A 21,910-nucleotide genomic window follows, 5' to 3' on the forward strand; every position below is an offset into this window, starting at 1 on the left:
TTATTCTTTTTGTCCACAATCCCACTTTAACCTCAAAACCCACTAAATGTTTAAGCTCTTACAAACCAGTTCAAATTGATAGCTGTGATGTTTTGAAATGGGGTTTTATAAGGTTCTTCTCCACAGTGAGTGTATTACTGTATTGCACTAGATGGTGTTTGGAGAAATAAAAAAGACGGCTCTTTAATTCATTTTTTTAAAATTCAATGTTGTTTGAACTCATTATCTATGCTCTCTTCAAAGCCACGAGACTCACAGATTACAGGAGCTGCTGGTTTACCGCTGCCTCCATCCGTTAGCTTGTTTGTGTTATTCTGTGAGTTTGAATCCAAACCAACCTTTCAAAACACCAAAGTCACACAATAACACAGACAAACTAACCAACTGAATCAGCGGGAGATAAGCAGCTCCTGTATTCTGTGAGGTAAAATGACTGTTTTTGTGAATGGAGTCTGGTGGAAGATAACAGCTTCAGAAATGGCTGTCTGACAGCAAGGTAAAGTGTATTCTAAATACAGCGTACACTTGAACTAATTGAGGTACTCCTGTCTCCATCTACTATACACTGACTATGGAGAACCACTTCTAAACATCAAAACTGTCCCTTTAAGGTCCCTGGTGTTAGTTTGGTGGCTGCTGGTAATTTCCCACTCTGATGAAGGACCAGGGGACGGGTTTGTGGGCAGGTGGGATGCAACTGGGGGGGGACAGGGTGAACAGGTGACGGGGTGCTGGTCTGTCAGGATCAGGTGTGAGATTTGGGGGCCACCAGCTGGGTGCTGCTCCACCTACTTGGGCCCCAGAGGCGTCGCCTGGGGAGACCAGGGGGGAGGTGCTTTGCTGCACCAAATCAGGGAGATTGGCGTTGCCGGGGAACAGATTAGCGTTGCCGGGGAAACCGTTGCTGGCGGCAGAGCTCCGCCTCCGTCCCCCATGTTTCTGGAAAGAGAGAGAGAGGGCGGGCTACTGTGCAGCGAGGCTCTGACTGACAGGTCAGGTGATGGAGGGAGGAACCTGCTGAGTGTGTTCGTTTTCAGGATTTTTCAGAAGGGGGGGGGCGAGTGGAAACTGAACCCACAGGAAAGTGTTTCTTCATACATGTTGTCGCACATCATATAAAACATATAACTCCTGGAAACGCTTCTCAAACAAAGATGGACACTAAAATCCTCCAAGACCCTGGTTATAAAGACACAACATGTTTTATATATAGAGGGGGACTCGGAGAACGCAGAAGTTCCCATTAGTGGAAAATAATTCATGTAGCTGCACCATGATTCAGCTGTATTCTGTTCTTGGTCTGTGATAAACCCTTTGGGTAAGTAGTTGTTCTCTAACCCTGCTGACAAAAAACACAGAACAAACCAACGAACCGAAAACATGACCTCCTTAGTGAATGTAATGATAATATTTAATACATGAACGCACACAGAGCTGAGATGATTATTCCATTAATTGATAAGTCGATCGTTATATACAATAGTAATAAATAAGATATATAAATAAGTAAAACATCGTCAATACTTACAATACTACTTTAAATAATAATAATATTTGCTGCAGTAATCTACAGTAAATATATCAATTAAACTCAATCACAGACAAATAAATTGGACAATTAACCACATTTTTTAATTACATCTCTTATTAATCTCAATTTACTCTCATCACATTTTAAATAAATAGTCTGAATCCCAAATAATTCAACTGGGAAAACTAGAACATCCACTGGCATCCAACCACCCAATCAGCCCACAGTCCAGAAGCTTACACTGCTTTTACAAACATATCAATCTTAACATAACTTATGGTCTAACTTTATCAAGATTTTATATTGTAACATCCGGCTCCAGGCGAAGCAGAGTGGTCGATTCTCAGGTCATATTTAAAAACATCTGAGTCTCCACGCCAGATGTTCCTTATTCACACTCACAAACCAGAACAAAATCAGGAAACAGCCGTGCACGTTTGTGCCGACTCAGCGAGGTCAAAGAAGGTTGACTCACCTCACGCATCATCAGGGTGCCGTCCTGGGAGCTGTTTCCATACGAGTCGTCGTGGCCGTCGCTGTGACCTCCCATCACGCCAAACGACTCGTTAGGGCCTTGACTCGCGGCCGGCCTGAAAAAGAGAAGTCAGCATATCTAATCCATGTTGTTTTGAACACGCTTTTCTGTTGTTTTCCAATCATATTATTTCTGAAAGGATGCATTCTATTCATTTAATTTAGCAAACAGAATATAAACCTTAAATACACTGCCCTAAACAGAGAAGTGTCATCTCAGGTACTAATTCTGTACCAAAAAGTATGTTTTCACATTAAATACGTACAAATTTCATTCAACGATAGAAGCAACACCAGCAATATTCCAGCATTCAACAAACTACTACCAGTGACTTCCTTGCTCTGTATCTCATTTTGCTAAATTGAATACAGATTAGGATTATTAAAACAAAATCAATCAACTAATAAATGATCATGTATTACTATAGATCAAACTATCTAGCAGTATATAAAGTCATTATGAGTTACCAGCGGCAACATAAAAACTGATAAACTCATTAATGCATCAATACTTTTAATTGCATTTTGAGTACTTTTACTTTTAGCTCTTTAAGTATATTTTGATGAAAATACACACTAATTTTGTACTTGAATGCTGGACTTTTAAATGTTAAAAATACCTGGCGACGCCACTGCTCTCAATACAATGTAGTCCAGGACAACACCACCTTTAACTATGGATTTACACCATTGGACTGCATTACATTACACAAGTATACCTAGTAAAGTGTGAGTGTTGATGTGGGAAGCCAGGAAACAGCAACACTCACATAATGCGTGGTATGTCGCTGACGGCCACTGTCCCATCATTAGGCCCGCCCTCTCCGTCCTCGTCCTCGCTGCTGTGAGAGTCCTCACTGGACGACGAGTAGTCCGTCACTTTGACGGGCGGGCGGCTGGTTTCCTCCCCCTGCCGCAGCTCTCGCAGCTCTTTGGCCAGAGCCGTCAGGTCCTGGAGGACGGGAAGACCAGCAAGAAGGTCAGAAAAGATCAAACTCACAGGAACAGACGTCACTTCCAGTCGGTTATGAAGCGTGATCTCTGCTGACTGTAGAAAACATGGTTTGGAATGCTTACCTTCATGTAAAAAAGACAAGTGAGGCTGATTTTAGATCATTACAACTTTGTTTTTTACAAGTAATCTTTAAGTAATCATTCGCTGTCTCGTCACTACTCAAAACAATAACTTTAACTATAGCTTCCTGCAGTACAAAAATATACATTTACTTTATCTGGTCAATAATAAAGTGTATTACGTCTACCATTACACCAGCCCACCACAGCAGCATATTCTATTTTTATTTCTGCACTATTTTACATCATGTTTTTCTTTTAATGCATTTTGTAGCATGAAATCATGAGCCTGATTATTGTTATATTACATTATTTAATTGACAATTACTTTTTCACTCTTGTGCATATGACAAATAAAGACTTGAATATGTCTTTAATATTTTTCCAGTTGGTTGGAGAGTTAAGGTAAAGGGTTCTACACGGTAAGACATTTGTATCTATTTTTGTCTCTGTAAAAGGTGTAAAGAAAAAAGGATGCATCAGTAGTCGAAGGCAACTCTCCAGTGGGATATAAGATTGACATTTCATTAAAATTGAGATCGATTTTCCACAAACAAACAAAGTGTTTAATTAAGCGAGGAAAATGTTGATCATGGAAAAAGTAATTAACCGTTGAAAGCAACTTAGATTATATTACAATTACAGCTGATGCCATCAGATAGTTTGCTGCATTGCGATGTAAAAATAAAGTGTATAAAGTGACTGTGATGGAAGATACGATGAGCAAATCCAGGAGACAAAGTTTTTAGTGACATCTGGAAGCACAATTTCTAATCATATATAAAATCTAAATGGAAGAAAAATAACTATTACTTACTTTGCATCCAATCTGTGAAGTAATTTAGAGATTCGCAATATAACGGTACAATATACTATGCAATATCAACATTTTATATTTCTTATTTCATACATGAAATAATGTGAACTCACCGTTCACCAGTCTGTGCATTATTATATTCTATATTAAGTCGTTTTACTATTCACTAATGTTTACTTACTTATTTTTTATGTTAATCTTCTTTTTATTTTGTTTATTTATTACTGATGACTCTTGCTGCTGTAATCCTGCACATTTCCCCATCTTACCTTACCTTATTTTAACATGAACATGTGTTTAACCAGTAGAAAGCCAGTGTTTAAGTGCTCACTTCTGCTGAAATCATTTCACTATCAGAGAATATGCGGCTTTAGAAATAACCAAGCAGGAAAGGCAAATAAAAAGAGGTTTTACTATTAGTGGCACAAGCTGTTGAGTGAGTAGATTTTAGTAACATTACTGAGTAGTTCATACGGGGGAGGGGCAGCGAGCAGCAGGACAGTGCAGGGGGAAGAGAGTCAAAAGTACAGACGCCATCAGTGCAGGAGGACGTTTACGCTCAGGGACCTTTTAACTTCAGTCTCTGTGACATCAGCAGCAAAAAGGGGTTGTGCATGTGACAGGTTAAGTGACAGGGACTGGACAAGGTGGGGGAGGAATGGAGGGGGGGGGGGGGGGATCTTATCTTACCAACTCCTCCTGATGAGAGGGAGACAAGACATAAAGTGGGAGAAAGAGGAAGAAAGAGAGTGACTGGAAATGAAACATGAGTGCAGAGATGTCTGGAGCGATAACAGGAAGTAAAGTGGATGAGATGAGAGGAAGACTGCAGTAACTATCAATAACAGCTTCATCTCTCACACAAGATGAAAACCAGAGGAGATGCTTTTACATGTGCGTTTACACCGCAGGATGGAGTTATCAGCTGTATGAGAGCAAATGTACTCTCTGCTCAGACTTTATTCCATGATATCATTATATCATCTCTGATAGTGATCACAAACGGATAATTATTACAAACATGTTTGAGATCCACCAATGTTGCATCTTTACCAAAAGTCCCTCTGCGGTCACAGAATCCGATGGGTCACAGAATGTGGTGTAACACCAGCTCTGTGTCACTGCACTCACTGCTTGCTCTTTGGTTTTTTCTTTAGAGTTTTACTTTAAAGTGGAATTACATTTCCAGCTAAAGTCAATCCACTTTTCCTTTCATAATTAACGTGCACGCAGCAGCAGGCCCAGAAATGAGATGGGTTACTGCAAGCCAAAACACCTTGGGATTAAATTAAAAAAACTAAAAAATAATGTTTTTCCATAAAAAGAGGAGGGTTTGTGTGTGTGTGTGTGTGGGGTGGGGTGGGGGGGTAGAGAGAGGGGTGAAGGAGGAGAAATGTCACTGACCTCGTCTACAGCTTTCTTATAGCTCTGAAGAATGATGAAAGGAGGAATGGAGGACAGGATGAGAGGAAGAGAGAGGAACATGAGCAGCAACAAGGAGGTTAGTTCAGAGAGAAGAGTCACAGTGAGTTTACATGTTCTCCTACATCCCCGAATGTGTATTTAATATTTAAGTGTGTGTGTGTGCGTGTGTGCATGTGTGTGCGTGCGTGTGTGAGTGTACTCACTGCAGGTCTGCTGGGTCGTGTCACCTCTCTGCCATCATCTTTGGTCTCGTGGGAAGAAAGTGTCGAGCCTTCAGTCTTAACGGCGGAATTACCTGAACACACAGACACACAGACACACACACACACACACACACACACACACACACACACACACACACACACACACACAGACACAAACACACACATTTTTCAACATTAAGACATTTTTGGAAAGTTTTTTGAAAAGAAAAGACATTTTCTGAAGGAAGAAACATGAATGGAAAAGTTATTTGGAAAGTGAGGAGATTTGATTTGTATATTAAGGACATTTGAGAAATTGTGGGCCTTATATGGGAAGTGACAAAACAAGTTTTTGCAAGAAATGTTTTTCTTTGGAAATTGACAGTTTCAGAAAGTCTGGATACTTAACTTAATAATAATGTTGGAAACATTTCAATGACCTCTAGCTTGTGGCTGTAGAGCTAATTGTATCTAGTAATGAATGTAAAGTGATGGTGAGGAGCGAGGGAATCATTACATGAATGAGGGCCTCACATTTACAGAAGTTAAAGACGTGTGTGTGTGTGTGTGCACCTCGTTCGTTGGAGCCTCCCTGGGAGCTGGGGTTGCTGGAGCTGGAGGAGCTGCCGCTGCTCGTCCTCTTCAGGGGTGTATCCATGGAGACGTCGGTCCTCCGCAGGTCGGGGTTGCTACAGCAACACAAACACAGCACTGCCTCATTCATCCGGTAAAAAACAGTTGAAATTACAACACCTGTGTTTCCACAGAGCGCACGTGTGTGTGTGTGTGTGCGTGTTTTTGTACCTGGCCCGTATCAGGTGAGCTCCAGCCCGAGGACCCAGACCAGGTCCGTTTCCAGGTGAGTGCTTCCGGACCAAAGCAGGAGAGATGGAGGTCGTCCTCTGAGGAACCTGGGGAGAACCATCTGGATCAGAACCTCCAACGGGTCTTAGAGGAGACTTCATGTTTGACTATATCAAAATCATATTAGTGTCTACACTGCAAAAACACTAAATATGTACATAAGAAATCTTTTAGAAATCTGACCACGTGAATTTTCACTTGTTCCACTTGATTTTATTTTTTACATGCAACTTTTTTTTTATTACTTATGATGAATTAAATCAATGTGAAAATTCCTCTTTTGTGTCTCAAGTTTGGAACCAATTCCCTTTATCTGTGTAGAATTTCATACGTATGAATTGAAATTCTAGCCTACAAGTAAATAAGAGGTGTATTTTCTTTAGGTTTATGCAAATTAGACTGTTTGCAGATTATTAAAATGTATTTCACTTTACTGCAGTTGATGGTCTTTGAGATTAAACCCAACAAGAGCAAATATTAGATCTAAAAATAAAACAAATAACATATCGGGAGAAACACCCAACAGAAACAGAAAATAAACACTAAGCACAGACAAGAAGACAGAATTTAAACGAAGATAAGCCACAAGGGTTAACACACACACACACACACACAAACACACGGGTGGTGGCATGCAAAGACCTTCGGCGGCATGTCGTCGTCTTGCCGCAGCCAGGAGCTGCGGTCCAGTTTGTCAAGGGGGGGCGCCAGGCGGGAGAGGGGCGGGGGAGGAGGGGTGTCGGAGGTGGGGTCGGAGTTCTGCCGGGGCATGGGAGGCCGGGAGGGGGAGGGCGACGCCGAGGAGGAGGAGACGCCGTGGGGGTCGTACAGAGACTGGGAGCCTGACAGACCATGACTCTTCACCTGCACCAGGTGGGCCATCTGGACACACACACACACACACACACACACACACACACACACACACACGCACACACGCACACACACACACACACAAGCAGGAAACAGGCAGGGTTGAGGAGGAAGAGCAGGATCAGGATGCGTTCACACAATGTGATCGAAGAGTGATGCAGGTGGTGAGAGAGAGAGAGAGGAGGTGAGGAAGAAGAGGAAGGTAAGAATCACAAGCCTCAGGGTGCGTTCACACCAGCCACCGTTCAGTTACAGCAACGACGTTTCCTTTAACAGCCCTGAGAATAAAAGCCTCTCACCTCCAGCAACACAACAACTGTGTGTCGTAAACAGAATGAAAACACATCTGGGGGCAAATTCACAAAGAATGGACTGCGGCCGCTAACAGCACCACGATTTGAGTGGTACCGTTTTCTTCCCTGGTGTGATTGATATATGTAGTGTTTCAAATTAAATTTGTACACATCCTGATAATGTTATAATTTGCCATCGGCCAATAAAATGTTTTATTGAATAGAGCCTGAACGCATCATGATGTAGGTCAATGTAATTTCCGCTCACGTAAACCATTAGCTCTGTCATTTAGCCGCTGGCTGCTAACAGGAGACAGCCAACATTAACTAGCTCTCCTGCTCCTGTACTGGAGGCATTTCTGACGATGGTATTGGAAAAACTCTAACGTGAATGCTCTCAAGACACTTTCACTCTCTCACTTGGGGCAGCAACTGAGCTCAAACATGGAGATGTCTGATGAAGCGATCAGAGCTACATCATCTGCATAAAGTAGAGCTGCAATCCTAGAATCACTTCCTCTGTCTTGAGATTATGTCCTCAAAAATGTGAAGCGGAATCAGCTCCTTCTTCACAACAACAGCGGTTTTATTACTGCTGGTATGGCAACAATCCCCCCCGTCGAGTACACGTTCTCGAGTATGAAGGTCACAACCTGAAAACTGCAACATCGTTTCTGCTTTTACACAAACCAATGAAACCAAACTCGCGAGGCCTGTAAGTTTGTGTCACATGCCAACACACATCCACACGAGAACGCGGGAGACACACCTGTGGTTCGACAGACCGGTGCATCGGCGGGGTCCGAGCCTGCTGGATGCCTCCACTGCTGAAGGACTCGGAGCGGGGTGGCAGCGACGGGTCTGAGATCCGGTTTGAGACTTTGTGCTGCAATGCAGGAGAAGTCTGTCTGTTCATCTTATAATGCTCCTCCACCTGACACACACACACACACACACACACACATGACCAGTCACTCCCAGCATGCAGCGAGATGTGTATAAACAATTGAATTCCATTTAGTACGAACTGCTGTTGGTTTTTCATGAATCGGTCGGATTTCTGTGATAAGCAATCAGTTTATCCAGATGTTAGAAGAAAGATTTATTTCCTGTAAACGTGATTCTTTATATAACAGATTATATTTTTCTTGGAGTGAACAGCTGACGTCCTCTTTAGGTTCGTTCCTCAAGCTTGCACACTCTTCGCATACAGAAATAAAAAAGATTTAAAGATTTGTCCTGCACTGTAGTAAAACTAAATGGAAATGACAAGACAGTTCATCAGCTAAATTCCATCATGTGTTTGATCGATCAATGTTACCAGATCAGTTTCCAGTAAGAATTTGGTTTTGGTCATTTGCAGGTCAAAAGACATCTAAACATCTCAGATAAACCTGTGCAAAATCTGTTTGATTAAAGAAAGCTCATCCTGATTGTACCTGAGCTGCTTGCTTATTTTTTGATTTAAAATTTATTTAATCATTCATTTTTGTCATTCAATATTTTTCTCTGTATAGCACGTTGTACTTTTGTACTATTATGTTGAAATGCTGTTGAGGGTTGGTGATAAACTATTCTGGTCGTGATGCATCTTGTGTCATAATGAATCCACTTTCCAGATAACGGCATTAACACTGATAAAATACTGTATATGGCGTTCACTGTGTGAAATAGAAAGTCTGATGTTTTAGTGTAAACACGGCAGAAGAGCATTTATGTCAACTCCATGCTAAAAAGTAAGTACTTAATGCATCGACTATTTGAAACATAAAAAAGGAAACTTAAATACTGAGAAAAGGAACAGAATGAAAATAAATGAAATGGAGTTTTTCTTAATCGGAGAGATTTAGAACTAGAACGATAGATTCAAAGGAAACACCACATTTTAATTAAACTGCTACCGACAAATTTAAATAGTCTCAATAGTGGGTCCTTTGTAGCAAATGTCTCAATGGTTATGTGTGTAAAAGCTATTGAGTGAGAGGTCCACATAATCACAACTGTCATTTATAAAGGGTTGAGCTCCAGTTGGACCTTCACGGCTACAATCCTCTTATCTGAACGGTGGCCGTCTGTTTTTAAAGGTGAACATTGTGTGTGATGGAAAATATTTCTTCCTCTGAAGCTTGGAGGGAAATCCTGGGAGGCTGTGGCTGAGGGTAGACCTCTCTGTACAGAGTGTGCGGTGTCCAGAGGGAGAGAGAGCCTGATATAGCTACAGCTGCCCTACATCAATCTACCAGCCGCCACCAGAGGGCAGGCCTGGAGGTCTGCCCTAAATGTGTGTTCATTCACTAGGGAGAGGTGTTCACGAGTGACCCTGTGCTGTTTGGCCTTGATTTATGCTGATAAGAGTTCAAATGTGGAGTGCATTTTATTGTGAAAGGTGGTCAATGGATTCAATAAGTGTAAAGTAGCGTTGTTATTGTAAGAATGGCCTCTAAATGAGGCAAATGGCATTACCACAGTTTTGCACCAGGTGGCCCAGTGTAGGGGTATTAAGTTGGTTGTAATGTGCAACTGCACCTCTAGTTTGGTTTGTCCATTCTGGGCCACTGTAGAAACATGGCAGCATACGTGAAGAGGTCCTCATGTAGCTATAAACGGCTCATTCTAAGCTAACGAAAACACAATGATTCTTATTTTCCAAGTGATTATACACTCAAAAAAACAGATCCCCCTAAATGTGACGCGCTGGCCCTTTAAGAGTCAGTAAGTTAACATAAACAAGGCCTGTAAGATTAAGCTGAGGTTGGTTTGAGCTGTTGAAATTAGTATGTTAGACATTATCCCATCACACCACAGCATGCAACAAGAAGACCAATTTAAAACAACAATCGTTAGAAGAAGCCAGGATCAAGTAAATATTCTGAAAAACAAAAATGAGGAGGTATCAGACAACACCCAGAGACAAAGTGTCAGTAACCTGTATAATGGAAAGTGAAGGTTAAAAATAGAGAAGAGAACGAAAGAGGGAAGTTACAAGTTGTTAGGACATCGATCAAACGGAGCCGAGAACGGCGTCGACGTCAGATTCACTGGCCCCAATGATGAGGATGTGGCACTGAGCTCCTCAAATGATGAAGAAAGACAACAAACTCTCTCGGAATGTATGTATGCAGCTGAGTAGGAATATTGTCTTTTTCACAATAAGTGCAAAAAACATAATATTTGGTGCATGTAAACGTAGTCTTTGTCATGCTAATGTTAGCTTTTCGCTCAGTGAATAATACTGTACAGCCTCATCAGCACTGCTGTAGAGTCAACTTTGCATAGGAGTTGTCTAATATGATTCAGGACTATTATGAAAGAGGTGGGAGTTTATTGCACCAATCAAAGAGGAAGTTAATCAAAAGATCCCTCTGAGAAATAGTGAGATGATAAAAAAGAGTCCACATTATCATTTCTGCCACCAGAGTTAATGCGTGTGAGTCCACCTGGTTAGAGAAATAAAAAAGTGATTAAAGAGGAAATCCTCCCAACGGCTGGGGTTAGTAAGTGCAGGATCGAAAAGGAGAGCAAAGAGTCTGTTCATCCTCTGACTGACCCGGCGGCTGGGGCTCCGGCCCCTGGATTCCGGGCTCCGACCCCTGGAGTCGGGGTGCTTGTCAGGGCTGTTGCTGTGGTGCTGCCGGCGCATCACCACCTTAGAGGACTCAGGCACACAGGTGACACGGATTCGAGGCACGTTTTGGTGACTCCTAGAGGGACTGACATGGGCGGGGTAGGAAGGGGGGCGGCGGCGGCGAGGTTTGTAACCGGGGAGCAAGAGGAGGTTGTTGAGGTTGACGTCTCGCGTCTCCCTGAAGGAGTGGTATTTCTTGGGAGGGATGCGAGGCGAATTGCTCTGAGCTCGACGCATCACCTGGAGAGCAGGGTGAGTGTTTACAAGACAGGAAACAAAGGGTTCACAGTCTGGGAAGCAGAGGATGTTTATGTGGCCTTCAGGCGATGCAACACGCCCCCTGGCAGCCATATTGGAAGTTCACTGATCAGCTGACAACATTTATCATCTGTAATCAACTGGGGAGGTTTGGCAATATCTACTAGTTACATGTTTTACCCTATCCACCTGAAATAAAAGAACATTGGAATTAACCTCCACATCTTTGTCACATTAAACATTCAAGAGGGATTTCACAGCACATCAATTTTTTTGCACCTAAAAATAAAAAAGTGGTCATGAGATGAGGTTGACTCCTCTGCAGGTGATGTACAGGTGAACTGAAACAAGGACAACACAAACAGTGTTAACCTCCAGGCAGTTCTGCTGGCCTGCAAACAGCTAATCCGGGCGTGTTCGTGTGTACAATCAGCAACAAAAGAAAAAAATGGAAGAAATGCAAATGCGGTGGTTCAGAACTGCCTCCTGAGAGGAAAAACTTGTTTCATATAAACTGTTGACAGCCTGCATTCTCACTTATTAACCAGTTTTTAAAACAATAGCAGTTTCTATTCCATAATTAAGTCAGGATGATGAAAGTCGTTTGTTAGTTATTATAAATGTGATTAAAAGACACATCTTCATTTAACATTCTTACTAATCATTTTTGGGGGGTTTATTGCTATATTCCTCATTTGTTTTCCTTATGCAAATCAGTTTTATAAATAATGTCTTGAAAATGTATTCTAATTTTGAAAATGACAGATGAAATTAATTAGTATTATGTCTTGCCGTGTTTATTTCAGCGTATTAAAATGTGTCTAATACAAATAAATGTGTCTATTCAAGAAAATAAAATGTAATTATCCAGAAAAGTGTGAGTTGACTTGAAACCATACACATCAGCACGCTGGGAGTAAGACAGAAACGTCTGGAAACAAATCTCTAAGGTTTCAGGTCTTGAGCAGTGATGAGTACGTGTCTGTACTGTAAAAGCTCAGGTTACCTCTTTGGCCCAGGCCGGCTTGTCGTTGGTGCCGGGCGCCTGGTCTTTGTAGTGATACAGCTGCTTCTTGTCCTGCGGCGGTCGCGCCGGCTCCTGCTGCTGCTGCTGCAGCGACACCAGGTACGCTCGCTCCTGCTGCAGCTGCCTCTGCAGCCGCTCGGCCTGCCGCTGCTCCTCAATCTGCTTCCTCTTGTACTCCTGCACAATGAACGCGACAAGAGGAAAGACGGGAGGTTAACGGAGGGGAAACACAAATAATTCCCCAAATTTCCCAAAAACATGGAAAGTCGTCTTCCTTTTACAGCAAGAAAATCTTGCAGCTCTCTGTCCATTAATTCCGTTTACCAGGTCCCCTTCTCATGTATCACTACATCAAAGTTATTACAATCTTATTTATAGATGGAGATTTTTTGTTCCCAAAGGCCACACATCTACCTCAGAAATGTAATTCATGTCAGGTAGTGTCGTTATTGGACGTCACCAGACTGTTTTTCAGTGTTGGCAGCTCTTTAATGCAGGATGAACCACTGCACTGATTCAACGGTGCAGCCTTTCAATAATAATTAATTGATAAAGCCGTGACAGAAAAAATAAATTACTGAGGGAAAGAAACTGAAAAAACTGTCTGGACTGTGTTTTGACATGAGGCCTCCTCACGTTGATAGAAAATGACTGGCCTTCCAATATTAAATAAAAAATTACAACCCCAAAAATTATTCTTTTATTTGATCTATTACTTTAGATGGTGAGGATTTGTTTATGAGTTTCCACAAGTTCTCAGTTCGGAGAAAAACTTGACAAAAGCTAAACTTATATAACATGTTTCTTACACCGTCTGGTCAGGTCAGAGATCTGGTATTTATCTGGTGTGACCGTCAGTTCAGTAGCCGAGGTGTGTATACGTCCCTTCAGAACCTGGCAAAACCCAGGTGGATGAACCTGAAGTTGTAAAAACAGACTGTCCCTGCTGTCTGGTTTCATGTCATTTTTAAAAGTTGGCGATATCATCGTGAACAATGAATCCGAGCAAAGTTTAATACCAGGATGGCCAGCTATCGACCAACACGCCCACCACAGAGTGTTTTTATTGATTTGATGTTTGTCAGTGTTTTCCTAGAGCTGATGTGTGATTCTGTCTGTGATTCTGTGAACCAAAAACTCTTTATTAGATGTGGACGCAGTCGTCCGTCACCCATTGGTTTGAGAACGGTTTTGAAGTCTACAATTTCACATTTTGGGCTTCTTGCAACCAGGAAGTGTAATGAAAAGGGTGGAGCATTTCATTATCTTAGATCTGCAGCTTTTGACACTGTAGATCTTGCTGTTTTATTTTACTTGTCTTAAAACCTGGGTTTTTATCAAGGACATGTATTTGGTTTTATTCTTAGCTTTCAACAGAACCTACTTGGTATTTCTCTAGAACTCACATTACCTGTGGTGTACCACAAGGTTCAATTTAAGGTCCACTTCTATTTTCTACATACATGCTCCCACTTAGTCAAATCATCCAAAATAATCATAATCTCTTTTAATTTTTACGCAGATGACACACACATATATACCCTCCTCTGAGACCTGATAACCCAAGACACTTAGCTGCCGTTTTCAACTGTCTTAAGAGTATTAGCTGTTGCATGGCACAAACGTTTCTTCAACTCAATGACTCAAAATAAGAAATCATATTGTTCAACCCTACAAACCCTATCTATCCCATTGAATAGCCCTTGTTCTCTTATCTGCCAACATGAAGTCCACTGCCAGAAATTTAGGAGTAATATTTCACTCAGAATTAAGCTTCAAACCACGAATCACACAAGAGTTGTCCAGTCCTGCTTCCTTCAAATAAGAACCATCTCCAGAATCAAACCAATCCTCTCACATGCTGTAAAAGTAATTCATGCTTACATCTTCTCAAGATGTGACTACTGTAACTCCCTCCTCTCTGGCATCCACCAAAAGTCATTTTCTCGCCTCCAAATAGTTCAGAATGCGGCAGCTCAGCTTCTCACATCACATCACACCAATCCTGGCTCTCTCCACTGGCTCCTTGTTCGTTTCAGAATTAATTTAAAAAATGTTGCGCATCACTTTTAAAGCATGCCTGGGTCTGGCCTCATGCTGCATAGCAGAGATGTTGACCCTGTATGAACCAGTGTTTGATCCTCAGGTGGGGCTCTTCTGGCTCCAGGCTCCAAACAAGGAAATACAGCTTTAAGAATTAGGAAGCTTCTTAAATACCCATTTCTACAGACAGACTTTTGACTGCTTTTATTTTTTTTCAATACTTCTTAATGTATTTTCTTCTTATTTATATGTATTGTATTGGACTTTATTTTTATTGTTTCATCTGGTGTACCATCTTTTACTACTTTTATCAGTGTTTCAATGTAAAATTCAGTTTTTTGAGAGGCTATAAATAAAGTTATTATTATTATTATTATTATTATTATTATTAATAAAAACTCATGTTACTAAATCAAGTGAGAGGTAGGGTCACTTTCTCATAGACTTCCATGCAATCAGATTTCTTTTTGCAACCAAGGAGAAGGAGAAGGAGAGGAGAGGAAGGAGAGGAGACACTTCAGCTTTGGCTTCACTTTTCAGACCCAGATGTTGCTGCCTGGTATTGACCGAGTATTGATCACCTTAACAGGGCACTCTCTTGTTGCGCGGACCTGTCCCATAACTTAGTCTCTGTGTTTGCGTGTTTGTGTGTGTGGCGTTACCAGCAGTAAGGCCTGCTCCTGCAGGAGCTGCTGCTGCAGGATCTCCAGCTGCCTCTGTTCCTCCTCCAGCTGCCTACGGATATACTCCTAACCAATCAGCACCCGGGAGCAGCGTGAGATGCAGCCAATCAGAGAGCGCAGAGGCAGAGTGAGAAGTGTATCGGAGCCCAGGCAACCAGTGACATCAGCAGAGCAGGAAACAGGAGAAATGGAAATGAAAGAGGAGGAAAGAAGAGTCATTGAAGAGGTGTGAAAGTCAGGATTTAGAGATACAGAGAGAGAAGCAGCGGGAGGTTGTAATTAGGAGAGCGGTAAGACGCGCTTCATGTTGGAAACAGATGTTGAAGTCCAAAATCAGCTGTGCAAGAAGTAGAGCGTTGCGCTGCAGGAAAGTTAATTATTAGTCATGCAGCCTTTTGCAAAGCCTCCTATATGTAATTGTATTATATGTGGTGATTCTTCACATATTTCTCCATTTCTCCCTTTGTAGTTATAAGAATGTGGCATCCGGCTGCATCACATACTTGAAACTGTATTAATAAAATATGATCCGCCAGTAACTTTATTATTTCTTAAATTGATTCCGAAAACCATGTGTAGTTAAATATTTAAATCGTACTGTAACAAGTTTGCTTGATTAGTTAGATAGATAATTAAGAAAAAGGTCTTAAAAGGGAGACACTGCAGGTAAAAACATTGCTATTCAAGCACTCATCAATTCTTTTTGGGCTGTTTTGCACATGTTTAATAAGATAAGGCCTCATTTGCAGCTTCGTTCAGCATTTGAAATCACCGAGATCACAGTTCTCCCGGGACCAGATGAGCTAATATTGTCATGTTTTTGTGGGTGAATTGCTGCTTGTAACACAAAACCAAAAAAACAATCACTAAGGTCCGTCGACCGAGCAACAAAAGAGCGATTAATATCAACACTTGTTTGTTTCACACGGAGATAAAGAAGAAATAGCTCATATGAGGGTGGTGAAGGTGAGGCGACAAGCCCCGCCCCTCTAGAGGACACCTGTGATGTAACGTGGGCCGGGTGTTTTCCTTACCTGCTCTCTCTCTGCGTGCCTCCTCTCCTCCTCTCGGCGGAGCTGCTCCATCTCTTCGTACCTCCTCCTCTGCTCTCGCTCCTGCTGCTTCCTCATCTCTCGCTCGCGACGCTGTTGCTGCAGGTGGAGAGGATTTCACACAAGTCAACGCCGCCGCTCTGCGTGTCTGTCTGTGCACATCATGCGAGTTTCCCTTTGGATAGGCTGAGGTGCAAACATCGCAGGTGGGGAGTGATTTGCATGGAGGACGAGACAACAACCTCAGGCTGAAACAGTCATTTATCAGACTAGACTTTAGACTTTATGTGAAGGTGCTTCATTGGTTTGTTTTAACTCTCCACCACCATCAGTTTAGCTCTTTCTCTTCCCTTTTTAAATGTTTTAAGGTTTATTTTATGCACTTATTCCACAGACTTGAATAACAAGCTTCCTGTTTGCAGTCATACATGATGCATTCGAGTCCAAGTATGTTGGGGGTAGGGTTATTACTGCTTTTAATAAATAAACTGAAACTACTAACAGGAATAAGCGGGGGAAAATAATGTTGGAAACTGAAATAACATAACAGTCAGTTGATCAGAATGTAATAGATTTTCTTGTTGCAGCTGCTTTTTTGTCACATTTTCAACATAAACAAACTCGAGTGCTTACTTTGCGCAAACCTGCCTGCTAGTGGACATTTTAAACTATGCACAAAATATGCAGGTTTGTAAATGAACAATGTCAATCTCATCACAATAGGTTGTCTAAAAGTGCCCGTTGTTAAAAAGCAAGCATTTCAGGAGCCTTAGCGTGCCATTGTCTGCCAATCCATGATGAGAAGCATTCCTATTTTCAAATAGTCAAGTGTCACTCGGCTCCACCTTCACCCCTAAAAGCTGTCACCATTCACTCATAATTATGTGTTCATGCAGGTGACTAGAAATTTAAAAGGGTCATTCGTTTTTAGACTTTTGTAACTTCAAGTCATTTTGCTTTCATAATACAGTCATATTGCCTTGATTCTCCTCTCGAACCACTAATAGACTCCACAGAGACCCTGTAATTAATATAATCTAGAAGATGATTAAAGACCAGAAGTTACCTCCTCCAGCCGTCGCCGCTGCTCTTTCTGCTCCTCGATGCGTTTCTGCCTCTCAGCCAGTAGTTGGCGCTTATGTTCCTCGTTCTGCTGCTGCTCCAGCTGCTGACGGCGGATGAGCTCCGACCGCTCCTTATTGGCCAGCTGGAGGCGCAGGAAGTCCCGTCTCAGGGTGGACTCGCCGGGAATGTTGATGATGGAGCTAGAAGAGCACCAGAAGGTTTTTATTTGATGTATTAGCAATGCACCGTAATTATAACATACATCTTCATTTCCTTTAAATATATGAAGAAGTTTCAAATTCAATTCAAAACGTAATTAAAAATGGATTCAGTACATTTGGGAGTTAAGAGTTTGAGGGCTAGTATGTGTAGTAGTATTAGCAGCAGCAGCAGCAGGTACAGTAGTAGTCCAGTAGTACTCACAGTTGCAGTACTAACAGCAGTAGTAAGTAAGAAGTAACTGTTGGCAGTAACAGTAGCAGTACTACACCTCTAGTAGGGACCTAGTAGTAGCAATAGTGGTAGCAGTGGAAGTAGTGGCAGTAGTGGTAGTAAAAGTACCAGTAACAGCACCAGTTGAAGTAGCAGTAACCATAACAATAACACTGCTTTGACTGACAGAAGAAGTATTAGTAGCACTATAGCTGATGTAGCAACATAAATTCAAACAGCTGTAGTAGTAGCAGTAGTAGTAGTAGAATCATGAATGTAACACCAGTAGAAGTAGTAGTAGCAGTAGTTCCAGCAGTAGTATGAGTAGTACTAGTTGTACCTGGGCTCTCCAACATCCCTCTCTTCATCCTCCTCTTCACTCCCACTGTACTCGTATTCTGTCTCATCTGGAGGAAACACACACACACACACACACACGTCAGTTTAACATCCAGATGTTGCTGCAGCTGTGGGAGGCTGTGTGTGAGGTGAGTCAGTGGGGGTGTAGCCTCACCCCTCTCTCCCCTCCTCTTCTTGGTGCGGTCGATGTGGTCCTTCAGCTGGATGCGGACCTGCCGCTCGTTGGGAAGGTCCCTGATGAACGGGTGTTTGAGGAGCTGCTCGGTGCTCGGCCTCTGGCTGTGGCTCTTCACCAGACAGCTGTCTATGAAGGACTGGAACTTCTTGGACCTGGACTCTCACACAAACAAGTTAGTCAGACGCGCGGCTGATCACATTCAAATTAAATCATAAATGATTAACGATATGGGGGATTTTTAAAATTAAATTCACGTGCAAAGTATAATTAAAAAGTTATTCAGTAATGGGATGTAAGTGATATCCGGCTGTAATTAAAATGTTGATTAATTTGTGTTGTCCTTTTAAACATAAATTAAACTTCCCTTCTTTAATTTTAATTTTTAACTACTGACTATCTGAATTTTAGTGTTTTAGTGACTCACCACTTCTTCGACTTGAGTCTGGGGGCAGGATTTCTGGGGATGAGGAAGAGCGCTCTCATTGGATGCATGTCGCACAGAGCTGAGGAAGAGGAGGAGAAAAGGACGGGAGACAAGATGAGCCAAGAGGAAAGGAGAGGAGAGTAGAAGACAGGAGGGAGATGGGACGAGAGGAGGGGGGAGGGTAGGAAAGGAAAGGACAGAAGAGGATAGGAGACATATGAAGAAAGGAAACAAATAGGCAGGAGATGAGACAAGAGGAAAGGAGGAAAGGAAATAGGGGAAAGGAAAAGACGAGAAACAGGCAGGACGTAAGAGAAGATGAAAGCAGACGATGGAAAAGGAGATGAGAAGAAAGAAAAAGAAAAGAAACATAATAGCAGGAAAAGAGGAGAGATAGATTTAGACTTTTAACTGGAAGACAAACTGTCCTGCGTCCACTGGTAATGGTTTAATGAGTCGGATGTTTCACACTTACGTGGTGCTCCCTCCGCCATCTCTATAGCTGTGATACCGAGCGACCACAGATCACTCTGCAGACACACAGAGAGAGAAAACTGAAACTTTCACATCCTAAGAACCTGTTACCCACTTCACACATCATGTTTGAGGCCCACTGGTCAGTGTTCTTGTTAACTGATAAAAATACAGAATCTACCCACCTAACACTGCTGCTGTACATCTCTGCCTGAATGCTGACATTTTATCAACAATATCCATCTTCCTCTGGATTTAATAGAATGTATCTGCTATTTAAAGTTAATATTGAAGGATGAACTGGGGTTTTTCTTTTAAAAGCCCCAGAGGGTCGGACTTAATGGCATCTTAACAGAGCAGCGCTCGTCCTCCACAGGCTCGCTGTGGGGATTCATGTCCCCATTAATGCACATCCTCCATTCTCTAATGTTTCTATAAGGAGACGGGCCCGTCGTTGGAGTTTTCATGCGGCCGTGCAGCGATGATCAGAGATTAAATGTCTCCAAAACACAACAGCAGATACGACATTGAACCTTTTCGAGAGGTTTTTAAAGGTCAGCTGGTGTTCACAGAGACTTACTTTGACTCTGAAAAACCCAGCTACAATTGTGTGGTATTAGTACTTTTGAATTTCTATAATTCTTCCACCAGTTCTTAGATCTTTTACTTAATAAAAAGTAGTAATAATACTACAGTGTAGAAATATTCTGTTACAAGTAAAACTCCAGCATTCAAAAGTTACTTGAAGGTACCTTCATCAAATTATTATTAGAATCATATATGTTATTGATATTATTGTATTATAATTAATTATGCATTAATGTGTAATTTCAACGTTGCAGTTGGTTAAGAGGGAGCTCATTATGATATACTGCTGGGTAGTTTAATCTGTAATAACATCATCTATTAGGTGATTTGATGTTTGTATCAATAATTTGAAACTACAAAGTATCTAATGGTATTTAAGTAAAAAGATTATACTAGCCACCAACATTTCTGGTCTATATCCAGTGCTATATACTGCTATGTGCACACACACACTCACACACAGACATCAGGTTTACCTTGAAGTCATATGTGGCGTCGGGGTTCTCGTCGCAGGCGATGACCTCGGGGGCCATCCAGTACGGCGTCCCGATGAACGTATTCCTCCGCCCCACCGTACGATCCAGCTGGGCGCTCACGCCAAAGTCCACTGCAGAAACACATAATATAATAAAATCATTATATGTTATATTTTTGTGAGGTAAAAATACTTTTCTGCTATAGGATAGGATCCCTAGTTGCTATTTATTTTTCACAATCTGAGCATGGTGGACTAACGACACATTGTGCAGGAAGTCATAAAACCAAAACTTGGAGACGAGGGAGTTGTAAGAGCAAACATGCTGACTCATTTCCTGGATTTAGGACTCATTCCTGCAGCACTCTATTGAAAGCAATATTATTATATATTAATGTGTGTGTGAGAGTGTGTGCCTGCCCTTTCACCTAGTTTAACCTCGGCGTTCTCCGTCAACAACACGTTCTGGCCTTTGATATCTCTGTGGATGACCTTGTGCTGGTGGAGGTGGGTCAGACCCTGGAGACAGAGAAGAAAAATACTTCCTGGTTACACAGACATCACTGATAGTCAACATGGTTTGCTACACTCCTTTCATCAGCAGAACATCGTAACACTCTAGTTGCCATGTCCAGTTTTACAGTGAGCTGCCAGTCTTGAATGTAATATTTACAATTGCCAAATTCAAGTCTTGAAGCCTAGTGAATCTAAGGCTAACATAATAATTATTGTCTAAAACATATTGCTGATTAATTGAAACTAGATTGCTCAACCATTATTTCAAAGAAAGAAAGAAAGAAAGAAAGAAAGAAAAGAAAACATTATATTAGCAATTCATTCATTCATTTAGCAAAATAAGGTGTTCCTCAGGACACCTTCTGCGGTTCCTTTATGTTTGCAATTGTTCTCCCATCAAAAGAGTTCCACCATAATTGTACTTTTTTAAGACACCTACAAAAGATGTTTACAATAATTTCTTTCTAAGATCCAATATGGGCTCTGATATCAATACAATGGCTCATCAATATCCCTCTATGGCTTTTTTTAATTGATTAATTTGAATTAACAACAGACGCAACTTGGGTAACTGCAGCATAAAATACATTACCTAAAATAACAGAGAATATTAAAATACTGTGTTCCTCATGGTACCAACCGGGGTTATTTTATTATGTTAATTGCTTTCCCACCTTTTTTTTAAAGATAACACCCACAAAAGTTGTTTCCATAAAGAAATCTCCAGGTTGTTTGCTATTGTTTACCAAACAAGCATTTATGTCTTCAAAATGAGATCTAAAAAGCGCTTTCATGCAGACATGTAATTTATGGCGACTTTAATTTTAAGTTCTCACCCTGAGGATCTCTCTACAGACGTAGGCGATCCACTCCTCCTTCAGAGTGTTCCCTTTGGTGTTTTTGATCAGATCCGTAATTGAGCCGGCCCCGCAGAACTCCATCACCAGCTACACAAAAACAATGTTACAATACAGATCATCATACATCTTGTTATATTTTTACATTATTGATCAGCTTTTCTTTTCAGTATGCCCTCAAAATAAATCTGCAGCGTTTTGAAACGTGTTTTCCATTACAACAGGCTATTCTAAACCGA

General features: G+C 41.6%; 1 protein-coding gene across 13 annotated transcripts in view; it reads right to left on the minus strand.

Annotated features, from left to right (window-relative positions):
* The window catches only part of tnikb (TRAF2 and NCK interacting kinase b), a 46,248-nt gene that overhangs the window by 11,970 nt on the left and 12,368 nt on the right, over window positions 1–21,910 (minus strand). For 2 of the 13 annotated variants that reach the window (XM_084034136.1, XM_084034127.1), the window contains exons 5-24: window positions 21,651–21,761; window positions 20,727–20,817; window positions 20,300–20,430; window positions 19,237–19,291; window positions 18,762–18,840; window positions 18,314–18,489; window positions 18,140–18,206; window positions 17,369–17,567; window positions 16,285–16,401; window positions 15,230–15,316; window positions 12,504–12,701; window positions 11,162–11,479; window positions 8,384–8,548; window positions 7,091–7,330; window positions 6,389–6,495; window positions 6,158–6,273; window positions 5,585–5,676; window positions 2,836–3,017; window positions 2,007–2,121; window positions 793–939 (exon numbers count right to left, since the gene is read on the minus strand). In XM_084034136.1, the coding sequence (XP_083890262.1) occupies window positions 793–939; window positions 2,007–2,121; window positions 2,836–3,017; window positions 5,585–5,676; window positions 6,158–6,273; window positions 6,389–6,495; window positions 7,091–7,330; window positions 8,384–8,548; window positions 11,162–11,479; window positions 12,504–12,701; window positions 15,230–15,316; window positions 16,285–16,401; window positions 17,369–17,567; window positions 18,140–18,206; window positions 18,314–18,489; window positions 18,762–18,840; window positions 19,237–19,291; window positions 20,300–20,430; window positions 20,727–20,817; window positions 21,651–21,761 (2,793 nt within the window). The remainder of the gene's footprint in view (window positions 1–792; window positions 940–2,006; window positions 2,122–2,835; window positions 3,018–5,584; window positions 5,677–6,157; window positions 6,274–6,388; window positions 6,496–7,090; window positions 7,331–8,383; window positions 8,549–11,161; window positions 11,480–12,503; window positions 12,702–15,229; window positions 15,317–16,284; window positions 16,402–17,368; window positions 17,568–18,139; window positions 18,207–18,313; window positions 18,490–18,761; window positions 18,841–19,236; window positions 19,292–20,299; window positions 20,431–20,726; window positions 20,818–21,650; window positions 21,762–21,910) is intronic. The other 11 variants (XM_084034132.1, XM_084034139.1, XM_084034138.1 and 8 more) reach the window with 11 other exon arrangements.

The sequence above is a fragment of the Eutrigla gurnardus genome (assembly GCF_963514095.1).
Source record: "Eutrigla gurnardus genome assembly, chromosome: 18".
NCBI classification, from domain to species: Eukaryota; Metazoa; Chordata; class Actinopteri; order Perciformes; family Triglidae; genus Eutrigla; species Eutrigla gurnardus.